The sequence below is a fragment of the Diadema antillarum genome, unplaced genomic scaffold (assembly GCF_040938485.1).
Source record: "Diadema antillarum isolate AM-2024a unplaced genomic scaffold, OU_Dant_1.0 seq00000512_RagTag, whole genome shotgun sequence".
Lineage (NCBI taxonomy): Eukaryota > Metazoa > Echinodermata > Echinoidea > Diadematoida > Diadematidae > Diadema > Diadema antillarum.
The window spans coordinates 1,403,066-1,422,347 of record NW_027271466.1 but is presented as its reverse complement, the minus strand read 5'-3'; the positions used below and the strand labels follow the sequence as shown (position 1 = coordinate 1,422,347).

At 38.1% G+C, this 19,282-nt stretch overlaps 1 protein-coding gene across 1 annotated transcript; it reads right to left on the bottom strand.

Moving 5' to 3' along the window:
• Positions 1-16,513: 16,513 nt before the first annotated feature.
• On the bottom strand, positions 16,514-17,591 carry LOC139734162 (uncharacterized). Its single transcript, XM_071644967.1, has one exon. It carries the CDS (start codon positions 17,588-17,590, stop codon positions 16,514-16,516), a length of 1,077 nt encoding a protein of 358 aa, XP_071501068.1. The 5' UTR covers position 17,591.
• Positions 17,592-19,282: the final 1,691 nt, after the last annotated feature.

Sequence of the window (19,282 nt, the reverse complement as noted above, 5' to 3'; positions counted from 1 at the left end):
ATGTTTGATTAGGCTGGTATCATTTACTTGATTTGCTAGGATGAAAATTAAACAGTGAAGGCCCATTAAGATGGGAAGTGCCATGTTTTGCTCATTCAGCACAATGCGCTAGAAGACAGATTACAGCATGTTCATGTTCATGTTTATAGGAGGTGAGACCCGGTAGGAATTTGTGATTTGAGCAGTGCTCATGAGGTTTCCATTCGTGCGGAAGTTAGAACGTACAGATGTTTGGTATAAAACGTTATGTGGTTGGATGTTTGAGGAAAATGCTATCAAGACGTTGAGATAGTAGCAAGGTTTTTATCGAGTGTTGCTTTTTGTTGTATTTTATACTTACCAGTTCAAGTTGTCGAGTTGTTATTTGTCAGCTCGGGGACCGAGCTTAGCGAGGGAGGGGTGTCGTGTAACCAATGAAGAATTGGTAGATTAGTGTATTAGTAAGAAAACGGGTGAAAATTAGCCCACTATTGGAAGTTCCGTGATAGATTATATAATCGATCGATTGTTTGAACAATCGATCATGAATCGATCAGTTTCAATTAAACTGACGATTATGGATTATTTTGTTAGGAATTTTAGAGGGGTAATAATTGTTGGAGATGCGATTATGTTCAGTAATAATTTTTCATATAATTATTGCTTTGTTATCTAATCATTTCCGTATGATGAGGAAGGTTAATAAGCGTTAGTATGTGAGGGAAAGGTCAGTAAGTAAAATGCGTAACTGTTTCGAAAATATAGCGGTCGGAGAATAATAAGAGGTCGAATATGTATCGAAACAGCTGGGTGGGCCTAGATACGGGCCAAGGTGTGGATAAGCCAGCTGGGTGGGCCTGGATACAGGCCAAAGAGCTGGGTGGGCCCGGGTACGGGCCAAAGTGAGGATGATTAGTGTTGTTGAGTATTAATAAAGCGTTGATTGAAGTGGACACTACTGCCTGGACCGTTTCCTTTGAAGTCTGCTGCAGTATAACATAAGTATCGGTGAGTAGTGCAATGCAATTACGATGCTGCTTAACTAATATGCGAGTGAACTGGTGGTATCTGATATTGGTATCTTCGTTGGATGAATTGTGACTGGTAGTATTCTGGTAGTGAGCAAGTAATGGGAATAGACTGGTAGTAAGTAACCCAGCAATATGGTACATTTCAACGCCGTTCTCCACGCCTGGTTGTATATTTCAACCAAACGGACCCCAGCCTAGCTCGGACCATCCTGACCCTTCTCCAGCTAGTTGCCGGGGCCGGATGGCACACAGCGTATAACAACATATACACTAGCGACAGAAGGAGAGAAGGCTACAATATATATATATATATATATATATATATACACACACACACACACATACATAACGATACATATATATACATACAGTGCCAGAAGATGGACATAGGTAGTTCAGTGTGGTTTATTGCCAAGCTTTTGGTCTTTTCTGTAGACCTTCATCAGTGATGTATATGGGTGAGAATTTTGAACGATGTACAATTGCCAATTTTCGTACCTTATGACATTCTTTCCCTTAGAACACGCCAGGATGATCTAAGAAACCAGATTTTTTCATGTCATCTCAAAGATTGGTAAATTTCCTTTCAGGAAATATATGGTTTGGTTCACTTTTGCCTGATATTTTTCATTTGACATGGACTTAAAGCGTAAAAATACGCTAAAAACGCTATTTTGACAATAATTTTTGTTTTTCAAACTAATGATGTGCATTTTTAATGGTACGTGGCATCTAATATCTGACCATGTTCTGGATCTGACATATCATGGGTATGTACCACAAAATTATAAGAACTTTATGAGCACGTATAAAATCACAGAGAACAATTGAAATATCAAAGTCCTAAACAGACGAACGTCCGTGATTCTTTTATTTCTATCGCTGCTGCAAATTCTACTTTGTTGTCCCAACTGTAACGTATACGAAAATTTGGTGTTCCACCTAATGAACACATCCTGCAAAAATTGTACGTCTGCTGGCTGTACATGGGACGTAATATTCTTTTATGCAAAATTATACTCAGTTTTCGTCACGGACGTGCCTCCGCTATTTTCTAATAAAGATCGTAGCCCATGAAACGTTATTGGCGATATTGTTCTGGGTCGTAATCAACTAAGATCTAGCAACACGATAATATGTTTGTTTTGAGTTTCTGTCCATCCTTTGTCAAATAGGAACCGAAATTATAATTTTAGACGAACCTCCAAGAAAAAAAGAACGTCCGTGATGATTAAAACGTTTTCGAGTGGGACACCATCTTGCTTTGATGGCGAAGGTGCATTTTACCTTTGGCTCTCTAGCCGAGGAGCTGCATGCCATTTTTGGAGCGGACTGAGGTTCGTCCGCAGTTTTTGGACCATGCAATTCACCAAAAACCAAGCAAATAATTAATATTTTCTCTGAAAATTTACCTCCTGATCCCCCTTTGAGCAATACATATGTTGTAAGGATGTCAAATTTCTTATAATTTGCATTGACAATACATTTTCAATTTTTTGAAAGAGTTAGGAAAGCTTGGTAATCTCTGCCGATTAGTTATCCGTCCTGGAACATGACCCTAGTAGTAGAACGAACGTCCGTGATAATTCCAGCGAACGTCCGTGACGTATGCAATCCCTCCGATAGGGATAACTTGTCTCGAAAGTGTCCTGTATTCTTTAAAACTTTTGGCTCGAATAGCGACAAATAAAGTTTTACAAAGTAGGAAATGAGTTTAGATCAGTAGTTTCAGAATTTTTAAGGCGTTATGTGATCATGATGAACAAGCAACTGAAAATTTACTCACAATTTTACGCTTGTTTTCTCTCTAATTATACAAAAAACAGCTAAACACTTAAAACAAAGTTATAGGAAAATGGAATTTTGCGTAATCTTTAATTTCTGTGCGTTTAAATTTCTTTCTAATGAGGTTCTGGAGACAATTTGTACTGTTACAGGTTCTGAAAGTTTCGCTCACGGACGTTCTGTCCGAGAAAGGAAATTTCTGACAATTACAAATATATCACTGCACATAAGATTAATGTTAGTTGAAAATATTACCAAATCACCGAGCCGCTCATACCCGAAAGTGAATAGCGTTCAGCACTCAATTTACCTGTAATAACAAACGGAAAACGTTTTTTTCACGGATGTTCGTTGGTTGAATAAGTCAGTGGATTACATAGTAGGAGAAAGAGGATCAGTGCCACTTTTTAGTGACAGGTGCTCGAAGTGTTTATCTTTTGAGTATGGTAGCTGCCGTCTCAAACAGAACACATCCAGTTTTGGTCTCCATAACGGACGTTCGCTGTAATTGTCATGATATTAAATGCCTTAATTCATTCTTATTTTTCTCTTCATGACGATTTTTATCTCATTCCCTCAATAGCCTGAACATGCTGCGACCAAATAGAAAACAAAAACACAACAAAACAAAACAAAACAAATCCGAAAAGTGCTACGCAATCACATTCAGGATAATGACGGAAGAAGTCTGTAATGAGCATGTGTTGAATAAGAAACGGAAAAGTTTCAAAAGGACGTGGAAGCGGTTGAATGAAAATGACTGAGAAACAGAGAAGGGAACGAGCTCCAACACACAGAGAAAAGAATTGCCAGTGCACTCCCGTTATACCAAATTCCTCTGGAGAAGTTTTTGTTTGTTTGTTTATGTTTTTTATTCATCGAAATGCCGTCACAAGCGAACAAAAATCATGCAGTATAGAATTATTGTCTGATGAAAACACACAAATCCTCCGCTTATCATCACATGGTGTTGTTTTATACTCATCAATAAAAAGCAATATTCATTTGTAATTTTTTCCAAGATTTTTATTTTCATTTTACATTTAAGAGACAGAGAGATCGTCAATTTGTTTGTGCTTTTGTGCTTACTTTGAAAACACATGTTAAACAAAGTAATGATTAAGAATAGGTTTAAGGTTGCACTTTGATACGTTCGCTCTTCCTAAGATTCGTTCCTCCGATGTCCAAAGGTATGTTATTCCGAAAATGAAAAAAAAAGTTTTTAGTTAATTAAGGAGGTTTGTTATTAAAAATTGTCTTATTCCGATAGTTTGTTAGTCCGAAAAATAAATATCAAGGATCATTATTTTTAGGTCCGTTCTTGTAAAAGTGGAAAGGGCCTGATATTCGTTTAGGTGAAAACGGTTATTATGAGGTTTTGAAATTTGGAGGATTTTAGTTGTTAATTTGTTTCTCCACATTTGGATAAGCGAACACGATTTTTCATGTTCCAATTAATAAACCTTTCGATTAACCTTCGGAGATTCCTATCATTTACCGAATAAAAAAGCTTCATAATTATACGAACTCTATCAAGTTTCGTATTGACAAACTGTATGAATAACGAGCCTTCGAAATGACGCGCTACAAAATGTTTGTTATAACAAACCATATTGTATGATATCGAAGTCACAAACATCCATCCAAGTTATATGGACTTATTGTGTCTTGTTATGACGAAACATCGCAGTATCGAACCTATTATCATTTCTGACTAATATAATAATACAAATTCTCCTCGGTAACAGTGTGTAACACAAGGAGCAAACATAGAGGGATTTCTTCCCAACGTGTTCGTTTGCCCTCCCCAGCTAAACTTCGTATTTCTATAACGGAGCACATTTCTGTTGTCTTTTTATGTTAATTCTTTGTCATAATTTTAGCTGTGACCATGTTCGTTATAAGCAAAATTTTGCATTGTAGACTTAAGATAACAAATTTAGGACCTGAATCTTTACTTCATGATAACGAAGTTTTGATAAATATATTCGTTCTCAAGGATGGACTACGTCACTGAGATTACACGTACGTTTGTACATTCATTTACGAGAGATGGAAAAATTGTTTTCTTTGATACCTCAGTATGAGAAGATAAACAAGCTTATGTAATTGAGAATTGGTAATATCTATTCAGGATTTTGCAGAGGAGTTTGTTCTCGACATGAAATTGCTGTTTGTTGTGAGTAGAATGCGTTTCCAACTCAAGAGAGCTGCATCTTGTTTGTTCCGAACGTCCGTGAGCTACATGCGAACCTCCGTGACGCAAAATATGCTATGTTTGAAGGGTTATAGAGACTGCCTAGATCAGATACATCTTAAAAAGGTTTGTTATTATTTGGGAGTGAGGATTAAAGTATGGAATAGCGAAATAAGAGGTCAAAATATTGAGTTTCTGTAAAATGCGCGTAAAGTGGAGAAAGTGTTTAGCGGAAGAGCAATATTTCAACAGAAACGACGAATTTAGTTAAATCATTAGTTGTCTACCATTACGTACAGGTTTAAGAGTACAAGCTTAATATTCTGCAAGCACGTACACGTGTCCCTAAAGATATTTCGTTAGGATTTTGAACTGAATCAGATCTTTGCAAACTATGTTAAATGGTATTCAAGTGTATGTGCAGTACTATTCCTCACGGACGTTCGCTGCTCTGGACATGGTGAACTTCAGCGGTGAATAAAAACTTGTTCCTCTGGGAAAATCCTAGTATAATTGGGTTCATATTAAAGCTTGAGTTATACTCTTTTAGGTAAGATGAATAATTTGGAGAATTTCCTACTTTTTAAATTTTGCCCTGTTTTGGCTCAATTGTACATCGTTCAAAATTCTGACCCATATGCATGTGTGTGTGTGTGTGTGTGTGTGTGTGTGTGTGTGTGTGTGTAAGCGTATGCCTGTGTGTGCCTGTGTGAGTATATGGGTTGGATGGCATTGGTGATATTGGTTATCAGTTTAATTGTACTGGTGTTTAGTTTTGCTTTACTTGAGTGTCTATGGGATAGTATTTCTACATACTGTTGATCGCTATATCATCTCTGTCAATCAATCAAATACAACCAAACAAGGCTTCACTTGATTGTCTAAAAAGTTCTCCATCATAAAATTTTGAGTAATGATTTTAAAACAACACTGTCACTGGACAGTAAGATGGCAGTTAAGACATGTCCTGGTAACTATTTGGTAGTTAATCATACAGACGGCAGACTCAAATTTTTAGGTGTCTATATTACACTGCACACTTACTGTCAGACAACAAACAAGTGAGACATTTTATCATATCATATCACATACGAATGCCATTTTTATTATCATATGGCAAATTGCACAATCATTAACAAAAGACTGATAAGTGAAGACACATGAAAAAATATGAAGCACACACTGATATTCATTGAAAAAAACAACAACAAAGCATTAACTTAACAAAGCAATGTCACTTACACTACCTTTTAAACAAGTACAAAATTATTCATACAGACACTTGCCTGTGCTTTGTATCATCATAACATAAAGTTGAAAAGTACTTCTGTGCAAAAAAAAAAAGAACAAAAGCCTATGACAATTTAATCAAGAGACAACATCAGTCTGATGAATACACTCCAGAGCGTACTAACTTTGAAGTAAGATCCTCATTGATATCTCATTGATGTCTATTTAGCCTTTTCACTGATCACAACATTTTATCTCTGATTCTGTACGGTGACCTTCATCTTTGTATATCCTTGTGATTGCATGATATTTTGCCTTTTGTGACCAAATCCAGCAACATTATCTTCCCATTTTTAAAATTCTTCCTTTTTTTTTTCATCTCAGTTTCTCTGCAAATGTAATGACTCATCAATTTCCATGATTTCAGTCTCTGGCTGCCAATGATTGTAATCGATACATGAATTCAAATGTACTTCTTGGGCTGATTCTTGAATAAACCGTCATCTGAACATAAATTCAGATATTATTCTCACAGCTTTTCTTTTTTCTTTGAAAAGATACCTTGTAAGTTGCTCTTATCTGAGTGATGTCTCACTTTAAAAGATACCATTTTTGTTTTGTGAAATGTTATCAGTCAATAACATTACCTCTTCCTCGTTGAAAGCAAAGAAAATGAAAAGAATAAATACAGAGACTCCAACTCTCCCGTTTTCGACGGGAGATCTCCCGCCGAAAACCCATTTTTGCAAAATCTCCCGTTCTCCCGCCCTGGCTCTGTGTCTCCCGTTGGAAAGGATTTCTTAATCATTGCTATTGTATGTTGAAAAAAAAATAAGCCTTAGAAAGCACCAGAGAGCATCTAGAACCCTAGGAACTTCGCGCTTCGCACACATCAACTTCGAGTCTCCCGTTTGCTAGGGGTTTCAGGCGGGAGAATCTCCAGATCAGAAGGTGCTTTGGGTTGGAGTCTCTGTAAATATCTTGTAAAGATAGAAAATTGTGCAGGTTGACATTCTTTTTTCTTGCTCAATTGAACTATTGTAAGAAATTATAACATGTAAACATTTGGGGAGGTGTTAAATTTTGTACACTAACAATCTCTTCCACATCATGATCAGGTTCACTTAAGTTGGCCCATTGCAAAAATATGTATCGTGGGAGGGTTTCCACCTTTTACAATACATCAACAGGTTTGCTTCTGTCCCCTTCAGGGTTAAAAAAAACCCCACCCAAAACAACAACAATTATGATTATACTTTGCAACGTGAATAAATGCTTATAAATCATTGTCATATATGTTTAATATTATAATCACATACCCTTTGAGTCACAATCATATTCATTTAAGATCAGTATCATGTCATGTCTTATATATCATCAGCTGCTCAAGAATCATATCACATCATACTTGACTGGATTGGAAAATATTACACACTTGGATTATCAAAGAAACATTACATATTCACAAAAAAAACCCAACAACAAAAACAGAACACCAGTCAGTGGATTATGCATTAGGCTAAAGATTCTGACAGCATTTTGGACAACCAATTTTGATTTCATACAATTATTGTTTACTAGGTTGGGAAAATTGATTCTGAATAATAAAAAAAAAATACATGTAGTAAATGCAAAAGCATGCTCTACTCCTAACAAAGGAGGAATCAAACCTCATACACACACACACACACACACACACACACACACACACACACACACACACTACTTTTACAATCCTTTGGCACAAAAGTAATTCAGACTTCTCTCATCAAAAGATTATGAAACATCTTCCTTTGTCCTATTTCTCCAGTTTTAGTAATAAGGTTTATAGAAGTTCTAATCTGAAATACAATACACCTTGGGAATCCTTGGGAGTATGACATTTATTCTTTTCAGAGCCATACATCTCAAAACTATTCGATTCTGGAGATGTCACTAATGTGTATTTTCAGATATTTTACTTGTTCTTTTTTTTTTAATTGATTGCTGTATAGTTGTGGCAATGATAAATGAAGTAAATTGTGCATTTTCTTATGACTCTCCTTGTATGCCGAAGGATGCCATGAGATGCCATGAGCTTTGACATTTACACAACTGAATAATGTTTTAGTAATGGAATTTCATTTCGAGAAATAATGAATAAATCTTTACTCAATGGTTGAGAAGAAAAGTGCCTGCTAAAATACCAAACAAAACATACACACAATTACTGCAGGCTACAAGCTTGAAGAAAAAAAAAGATCTCTCATGAATACGGTCATGTGGGACTATTAGAGTGACACTTAGATTTGTTTCAATTTATGCTAATATAGGATAATAAGATCTTTCCTCTGGCACAGTCTACCAATCCAAAAGAAAAAAACAAAAACATGAGTATAAGCACACTTGACATTTAAAGTACATGTATTGGTCTATATAAGATCAACAACTGAACAGGCTTGTGAATGTCTTTCTACTGGCTCCCAGAGACCACACTGACTGCCTATGACCACATTTCTGTTGGCTGGTGACCATTCTGTAGAGACCAGTGGAAAGGCGAGAGAGGTCAGCGATCAGAGTGGGGCCAATCCTCCTTCCTCAAAAAGCAACAACAAACATAACTACTCACAGATTGCAGTGCAAAGTAGAGAAAAAGTAGATGATGGAAAAAAAGACAGAATGTGAGTTATGTAGATAGAGTTAGAGAGATAGATATATCTGTTTGCTCTGGTGGCCTACTATGGGCACTGAAATCTTTGAATTTGAAACTTTGGTGGCCCATAAAAGGAATGCAGTTGCCCGAAATAAAATGAAATGTAAAGATTCATTCAATAATTTTAGCCGCTCAATCGGGCCACAAAAAGAAAGCCTTTTTGGAAGTTTGGTGGTCAAACATGAATTTTTAGTGGCCCTGGGCCACAGCTTATTTGGAGTCCTATATGGATGGATATATACATATATATATATATATATATATATATATATATATATATATATATATATATATATAAAAGGAGAGAGAAAGAGAAAAGGAAAGATAGATAGATACATATGGAAAGAGACAAACATGACTGAGATATATACATATAGAGAGAGAAGAGATGAGAAAAGAGAGTAGACGAAGAGGAAACAGGATGTGGTTAGGTGGATTATCAGACCCAATGTGGAAATGGTTTTATCACAATCATAAACAGCTGCCCAACTAAGGACAAGACTTAGCACTTTGTGGGAAAACATCATTTACACTCTGAAATTACACAGGAACATATAACCCTATGACAAGACCCCATCTTAGCTTCCCATGGAAGACATACTGATAATAACATGGTACCATATGACAAGCAAATATCAGTATCATGCATGAAAGAAAGAAACAAAGTTTGAAGCCGACATTTTTATTTTTATTTTTTTTGTGGGGAAATCTACCCTTCAAAGATATTACAATGCTTCACGTTATTATGCAGTGATCGCTGCAAAGACACCACACGACTATGCACTGGATAGGCCTACTATAAGAAAAACTATGGTTCATGTACTGATCATGTGCTGACATGTACAAATTGTTTCAAGACCCGAATCTACAGCGGATATTGTTAAAAAAAAACAACAACAACATAATCTAATCTGTAGTACCAGTAAAATGTGTTCTACACACTTGCATATCTACATTAGCAGCTATCAGACAGCAATGTCTTCAACCACTTTGACAGAGTTAACTTGATGCTTGGTCAAGCCAATCCCACACCCAACGTGGCTCCACTTTTACAGACAGAAAGCCTATCTGCTTTCTCTTCAAAACACACTTTTGCGACCACATCTCCATGCTAGATCCAAATACGAACTCTCATGTCCACACAATGATTACATGTGCATGGCAAACTGATATTAATGGGTGAATTTATGGCCTTTGATTGTTTGCTCACATAATGAATCCCCCGGTCATACACGACTACGGCAAATTAGATGTAACTGAACAGTCTCGGCACTTGCGAGGTCCATGACATCGATGTTCAATTTGTAATATGGCACTCACCATCACTGTTTGTTAATACAGATAATAAAACCCAGGTCAGCATTTCACATGAAAAACAGCGGGCTTCCCTTTTCTCCCATTTCAATTGTTTTCTCAACATTTTTGTGTTATTTCTGTTAAACATATTTTCCGGCCTGTTGCTATGATTGAAAACTTACACCAAATTACACAGAGTTTTGACTGATTGTGACTTTGCTAATGATGATAATCACCCACAGTGCTCTGTTTAACTCTGTTACTACCACTGCCAACATTATACAAGGCATTCCCATTACAATGAACTGGGCTATGTCATTAGAATGAAGCAATAATTCAGGTTCAAAAATCATTATCATGAAAGTCTATGGTGCCCAATTCCTATTGATTTTAACAAAATTTTGTTATAACGAAAGAAGAAAGAACTGCCAGTCTTGAGGACATTGTTAAAATGGATGTCACATGTGTGCATACAATTACTATGGTTTTTCGATGAGATCATGCAGACCATTGAGTTAATACCAATTACACACAACGCTACAACTCAACATATCACTGGGCCCTAGCTGGTTTATCAATCACTATCACATTAAAACAAAAATGCCTGACCCCCCCCCCCCCCACACACACACACATACACACAAAAAAAAAAAGACCATGTGATTAGTACTTTTAATTTCTATGATAGGGCCATCATATACTTTTAGTTCACATTGCAGGTATTAAAAGATCACTTTACAACCTTATTGCTTTTTTTATATGACATAGTATACTGGGTTATCATTACACTATTAAAGGGAAGTGAAACAACAAGATAACTGGGGAATCCCCAGCCCCTTTAGTGTACCAGTAATTATGAATCACCTCAGAAGGAAATGACCCCAAGTTGTAGAACTTGCTGGCCCTGTAAACCATATGCCATGGGCAAAGATGCAGAAAACATTCTGGGTGTCAAACACATGCTGCTGCATATTTCACACCAGCATTACCAAAGTTAACCCATTCCGCATGGGAACCTGGTGGCCTGCGTATTGAGTCTATGGGCATTTCAGAATTCAGTATGGAATGGATTAATTTTACTTCAAATCACTTTCATGGACATGATTCCCTTTCTTTTTCTGTTCAAAAGGGACAATGCAGAAAAATAAATAATAAAATGAATGGCTAGAGCAATGTCCAAGATATGTTACTTCATAAACAAATCCACATCACAGTCACAGGCAGAAATACAGGTCAACTTTTGGGTATAAACACAAAAAACTTATGGAAGAAAGCAATAAATCTTGAATACATACCCATTGTAACTATACACTCTAGCTATAATTTTTATAGTTTGGCATGATTAGACATTATTTCCTTTAAATGTCACAGGATTTACCAAAATATAAAGATAAATTAAGTTAGATTTAGCGCACATGATAACAGTGCATATACAATATGGAATGTTAGCAGGATTGAAAATAAAGATGAAAAGTATGGGTCTAATGATGACACATACAACTAGTCTCAAATGCATCAGATATAAGTCAAAAAACCCCAACAAAAACAGTCATAACATTCAAGAGCCAACCATGTGTCACCTTTAATCATGTCTGTATCCTGATGTCATTAACACAGTCTGCAGTGAATGTGTTTGTAGACACTCCTATTGTGACTTGCCATTATTCCCACACCACCATCACGAAGTAGCAAAGCTGCTACTACAACACTGCTTTCTAAAAGGAAATATTTAAGTGATAAATCATCGTTGCCATAGTATGGCTTGCCCTACATTTGCAGATAGAGCTGGTGTTGAACACCTACACTCGCATGCTACTGTGTGCTCAAAGTTCCATCACAATTGCTTAAAAAACTATGGAAAGTACTACAGTGTAGTTCACTCTGTACAAAAATTCTATAGCCCCAAATCATAGTTGCCATGGAAACATGTCTTGTTAAATGAACACAAATGTCTTGCACAACTACACCATACACTATTTGGCCACTATGTGAACCAAAAGTCATCTACAATGTACAGGCTCAAAAACGGTAGGAGAAGCTTGCAAGATTTTACAATGGCCTGACCAAACAATTTAAACTGACCATTTACTGCATCATACTGACATCCCATACAATCTTCGTACAGATGAGTACCATGAAAGTGCAACTTTAAGAATCATTTTCACTGAGTGAACATTTCACCGCGTAAACATCGGGAGAGAAAAAAATTCATTCGACAAAGTATAAATGAAATGTACACCATGGATTCAAAACTGGAATGTTTTCATTGAAACCCTGCTCCTTGAAAATAAAGAGAAGTACTGGTCAAAAAAGAAAAAAAATCAGTATGGACTAATTTCCCTTTGATACAAAGCAGACACATTTATTAGCTATCACCATCATGCCATTACTTATCATTGCAATTTATCAATTGTTGATAGCTTTTATGAAATTATTTTCTCCAAAGAGGGGAAAACTTTTTCAATGAAACAAAGATTAGATCACTGACTTCTCTGATTTATCTCATTTCTGCCACAGACTTTATGTGAAACAACTTTGAAGGTATAAAGTTCTCTTTCAGTACAAGTGTGAAATTACATGTCCAGTGCTTTCAATCACTGTCCTCTAGTGTAAGAAATTTTATACTGTTCACTTTTGATCTAAGTCTATCACTGTTTTAGTTCCAAGGGAACATTATAATGATATACTGGTGAAAGTATAAACTAGATGTAACTGTGCAGCAAAAATCTGGTAATACTCCAATACCCCTATCACCTACGGCGTAGGAATTTAGTGGCTGCGCAATAGAAAAAGATGGCTGACACAGCATTAAAAGCTTTCTGGTAGAGTACTCTCACACTGATGAATTTACAAGGGCTGCTAGACCACTTAAATAATAGACACGACAGTCAAGAAAATAAGACTAGATATCAATCAGATGTGTCATAACTTGCACTATCAGTGGAAATATTAAAATACGTGAGAACTTTACTATCTGCCAGTTTTAGAAAATGGAACATATTGCTTTTCATAGAGCAGTCTGGAGGACGTCTAAAAAGGAATCTCATATTTGTTTTCTGGTATTTTATAAAGGTTTGTAGAGGTAGTTCACATATCAAAACACATGGTCTGAGTTGTCATTTTAGCCTTTCAACGACAAGTCAATATAGAGCACTTGATTTGCAGCCAGATTCATGTCATAAAAAGAGAGCATATGAGTGACGCTTTCCTACAATGTTATGACTGAAATCAAGTCTGAAAGAACAAAATCCAGAACAAAGCACATATATTCGTCCATTACGGTTAATGAAACACAACATCAACTAGAAATGTCGCTATGGCAACTGGTATGCCTCCGCCATAGTGCACGGTTCTCCTAATAGGTCTATAGTACATGTGGACAATGTGTGATTACATTTTCACAAAATTGGCAAAATATTAAAATGACATGTTTGTCACAAATGTATCGAATGTTCACCTTCCTTGACCTATGTTTAATTGGATGAATAGGAGAGCATGTATTTGGGGATTTAAGAACTTTAACTTCGACTTTGACCCTTTCATAAGTTTACGTACTTGAGTAATTGTCAAGGTATGGAGAAAAAGTGCAATTTCAGTATTGAACTGTAAATTGTTATCATTTTCATCTGGCCTTTGATTCATAAGAGAATCAATGTCAGGCAGAACATACATAAATATGTACTAAGTTTAAAGATAACTTGAGCCACTTCCGAGATATGGAGAAAGAAGTAAGTTCAGCACTTTCACTTGATCTTTGACCTTTTGACCTTTGACCTTCTTGGCCAAAAAAAAATCCCAGACAATCTCTAGTGGGTTATACATGCATACATCAAGTTTAAAGAAAAATAATCCTGCTGGCATTGCATAAATACAAGGAAAATAGTAAAATTTTGAAGTATTGCCCTTGACCTTTGACCCCTGACCTTTGACGACATGAACCCCAAATTCCCTAGATAACTACTGCCAGTCAGTACATGCATATATACTTTGTTCCATAAAGATACCTTGAACAATTTCCAAGATACAGAGAAAAAAGTACAATTTTAACATTTTACTTGACCTTTTGACCTTTTGACCTTTTGACCTCATGACCCCAAACTTTCACCAGAGAATCTTAATTGGGTAATACATGTATACACTAAGTTTCAAGAAAATATCTTCAGGTATTGCATAGATATGGGGGAAATAGTGAAATTTTAAGCATTTGACCTTGACCTTTTGACCTTTGACCTTGAGCATGTGCACCCAAAAGTTGATAGGCACAACTTCACCCCTTGATACACATACATGCCAAGTTTCATTAGGATACCTCAAAAGGTTTTGATAGTTACCCTGTCCACAAAATTCATTACGGACGGACGGAAGGACAGACGGACGGACGAAAGGACGGACGGACGGACGGACAGACGGAAGGACAGACGGACGGACGGACGGACGGACGGACGGACAACCCAAAAACATAATGCCTCCGGCACCACTTCGTGGCGGAGGCATAAAAACTGCCAGACACAAACACATGGCATACATTCATCGATCAAACGAGATCTAACTTTGAGCACATGGATGACGTTTTATAGCGACAACGGCAAGACCCTAATCTTGCCGCACTTTTGCGGACCAGGCTTAATACATGTTGAGCACATTAAAGGTGTTTCGGCCAATCAGAGGCTGCGAAAGATATTCCTCGTGACATTTTTTTGGACGCATGGACATCTGACTGCGTCAATTGTCTCCAGGAAAACTGCTGGTGAGATTGCGTTCCATTGATCCCTGTTAGGAAGTGAGGTTATCCCGAGACATCTCTCTACTAGCATGCATGCGTTCACATCAATGACAAACTCCAGTTTCAAACAGTCAAGGCATTATAATCATCGCAATGTCGATCTACATTAAAGTGACAGGCACATAATAACAGATAAATATACTCCTTTAAAGCTTGGGTACTGTTTTGGGGAAATTATTAATACAATGTCTGCAACTTGTCACTCTTGACATACAGTGACCTTCAAGAAAACATCATTTCACACAATAATAGAAAGCTTCTGGCAAAAAGGTTTACAGATTAATGGTGACATTATAGGAATATACCTTTTGATATACCTCATATATTATACCTTTTGATATACCTCATATATTATACCTTTTCTTTTCGAAGAAAGGAGAAATTTACTGGTGACAGATAGTGGCACGTACTGTTCTTTGTGTACAGCAGCATTGCCTTTCAGAGAGGATTTGTCTCCTACTTATCTACATACATTGCATTTGGTTCATCACATCCCTTGAGATATATGGAAATTAACATCCACTTAATGCCATTATTGAATTTGAACAGATGTTAGGGCATGCTCTCTCTCACTATAATTTTATGTAGCCATAACTTTTACAGGGCCTTAAATTTTATGATAGAACCACTCAATGTGCCACACAGCTTGTTCTGCCGCGGAATGATCGCTGGCATTAAAATCCGAGAAAGGTCAAATGCCATCTCACTGCCGTAAATGTCAGCTGCTCTTTCGGTCGCTATGACTACGTTTCCATACTGAGTCGGCGGATAATATTCTTGGATTAGGGGATTTATGGAGAATGAAAGTGAAGCCTAAAGGGAAGACATCTCCTCCCAAAGTGGTCTGTAATATCATCACAAGAGCAGCGGATAGCAATGATGATGTAATAAAGACCACTTTCCAGTCTATCTAACTTTCCTCTTATGATTCCAAACCCATCTCGTGGTACTAGAGACAGAAAACTTAAATATCCAGCACACTTGAAAATTCCTTGTCATTGCATATTAGTCATTAAAGATATATGCCCACATATGGCCATCTGCTACCAGTGACTTCTTAATTAATTTTGCTACACAAGAAGAAGTATATCTTTGGAAATAGATCACCTCAAAAATACCCAACCTCAAGGTTAATGTTAGAAAGATATTGCAAAGGTCTGATTTTTCATCCAAAACTACGAAGACTTTTTGGGAGTTACATGTATAGGGATTAATGTTCATTTAATTCTTAATGAGGATTACACACCACACAGTCATTTTCACCTTTTGTAATGATGAAATGGAATAACAGCAGTGGTTACCTCTGCCGTCCACTTTGCGACATCTTATTCAAGATGTAACATAGCAGGAAATCAAAATTTGCATATCTTGTCCAACACAGAGGGAGACATTTATATACAAACCTAATGCAGATTTCCCAACAAACTTGAACAGAGAGCTGAAAAAGCCAGCAGCTCAACTCAGACACAACTGCACAGACCCGCTGAAGCAGTGGCGGAGATGTTGTACCAAATGAAAGACTATCTGGATTTCTTGACGTTCTCATTGCTGTCCTTTGCCCCAGGAGCAGGCGTGGTCTTGAGATACCCCAGGGAGCATATCGCCTGGTACTGGTCTGGTATCTCCATGAGGGCGTGTAGGGCGAATGCAGTCTCGGCGTACTTTGCCTTGCTACACACCTGATGAAAGTTAACGAACTGAAAGTTGTCGAACCGCCGGCGCGGGAGATTGTCATCGTAGTACTCCATGTCGTCCCACGGGCCGTCGCCGACACCGATGACGATGATGCTGATGGGATGGTTGGAGGCATCCACGATGGCCTGCGCCGTCCTCTCAGTGTCCTTGATCTGACCGTCTGTGACAATGAGGAGGAGGTGGTAAGACTGCTTGGCACTGGTGATCTCTATCGCTTTGCGTATGATGGGCTCGAAGCTGGTCGGCCCCCCGAGGCGTACCGTCCTTGCGACCTTATGGTATTTCTCAAGCACGTCTATAAATCCTACACACGGGAGACCCGAGTCTTTGAATGGAAAGACGGCCTCGTCTTGTGTCAATTTGTCACCAAAACCATAGACAGGGATCATGTGATCAGAGTCAAATTGCTCCAGGGTTGATCCCATGATGGACAGCACTCGCTGATAGGGATTAAAGGTCTTGCTATTTGAGACGTCATGCAGGCAGTGGCAGCCAAATATCTTCCTCCCTTGCCACTCGTTGCTAGCGCTGAAGTCCACGCCGATGATCATGTCACTCCGCGAGATCCCCGCCAGCTTGATCGCCCGGGCCACCTCCTCGTAGGACGAGAAGCGATCCAGGAATGCGCGGAAGGTGTTGCACTGGTCGAGCGAGAGCCCCAGCACGTCAAATAGTCGGGTCCTCTTGTAGTGGGAGTCTGCCCGCTTGATGGACCGGGGCTTGTCTTTCTTCTCCTCTTCCTTCTTGGGCTGGTAGACCACGTAGAGTACCATGTAGGCGAACACAGCCATCACAAATAGTACCAGCTCCATGTTACTGTGTTGATTCAACAGAGACTGTTCCTTCAGTATAACACTCTGGAGGTCATCGACCACCATCATATCCTCCTTTGGTCCCCACATGTCCCCTCAGGTCTCTAGAAGTTGTCAGTAGGTACAGGTGCACACAGTCCCACACCTTAGCATTCCTGTATAGGGTGACACAGAATGAAATATGACCACTATAAAGTTAGACTATCCCCATCACTTTCACATATAGATATGTAGATGCAAAGAACGAAAGCAAAAACGTGAACAATAGGTGTATGCGAAATAACGTAATATTTTGTGTAGTACTTTGCCATGATATGCATACAAAAACACTTGCGAAATACATCACAAAATATTGTGGTCTTTAGGGGGGTAATAAAAACTTCGCTCAAAATATGCATGCAAGATTAGAGTATGAATAGAGTAACAAATACCAATGTGGTACATTTCTCAAGTGACCTAGCTAGGACATGCTTTGTGTCTTTTTTTGTTGCAGATACAAGCTTGCACAATGCTTACCAGAAATACAGTATTCATCGCATAATCGGGCGTCTGATAATCGGGATCCTCGCTTAAATGATATACGCTTCCCAGAAACATTTCCAACGCACGTTATTTTCACTGGATAATCGGGCGGGGACCTCTGATAAACGGGACAATTTGTCTTCAAGCGATCTTTGATTTTGTTAATATTTTACACAAAAAATCTACCAAAATACCACAACAATATTTCAAAGATTCCGTATCAGTTGTCGTTTACAACAAGCTTACAAAGCAAGCTTCGGATTGGTGTGTTTTGACCTCCGTCCATCCAGTACATGTACATGCATAGCCACGAAAGCGCCGTGTATAAGTATCCATGTAATTGCAAAGCACATGCCTTCGCAAACATTCTTCTCCCCTACATAAGCAAAGCCATGTGCTCGCTTGCAATTCATACTCGACTCGCATCCAATAAAAAACATGCCTCGCTCATACAGCCCAGGCTGTGTGCGTTGTTTAATCTCAGTCATACATGTACACTCTGCATGAGGGCAAAGTCCATTGTTATTGCGCGTTCGTATCTTGTTATCTACTGTCTTTGGTTTCAACTTTCAATACAGCTGTACACTGTGATCTGTGTGTACGTCACAATCTTCCTCAGTTGTGACTGGGCAAAAGTTACGTGATTGAAATGAGGGCTATGAACAGTTACGTATTCAGTGAAATGGGGTAGAGAGTGGGAGGGAGAGCGTGAAAGATGAGAAGGGTTCAATGTATGTGCGAATACGTAACGTTTTATGAATCTAGACTATGAGCTGACATTGATTACGTGTACACGCGTGTTTGACAGAAGAATCAAACCCGGTTGCGATTACTCTACATCATTGCGAGAATGCAGGGAGAGCTGGAGGGTCGCGCCGAGGGGTAGCGTGTTGTGTATTCATGTACATGTACAGTACGTCAGTATGCATGTGTGTGTGTGTGTGTGTGTGTGTGTGTGCACTACATGTACATGTCGTATGCCGTTAGTGTATGGTGAGTACTCATCGCGAAATCGGGCACCTCGCTTAAAGGGGCCGTGTTTGCTACTCCCAACCTGTCCAGATTATGCGATGAATACTGTACCACGATAATTCCTGAATGAGAACAGTAAGGACTGAATTACTGCAGTATCTATTACCATGGTAGTTTGTTGATGAGAACAGTTCCAACAAAATGTGAATGCAGCTAATGACAGTAATAAAAACTAAGAAAGAACCACATAGTGGGTGGTCATAGTCCCCATAAAATCAAAGTAAATGG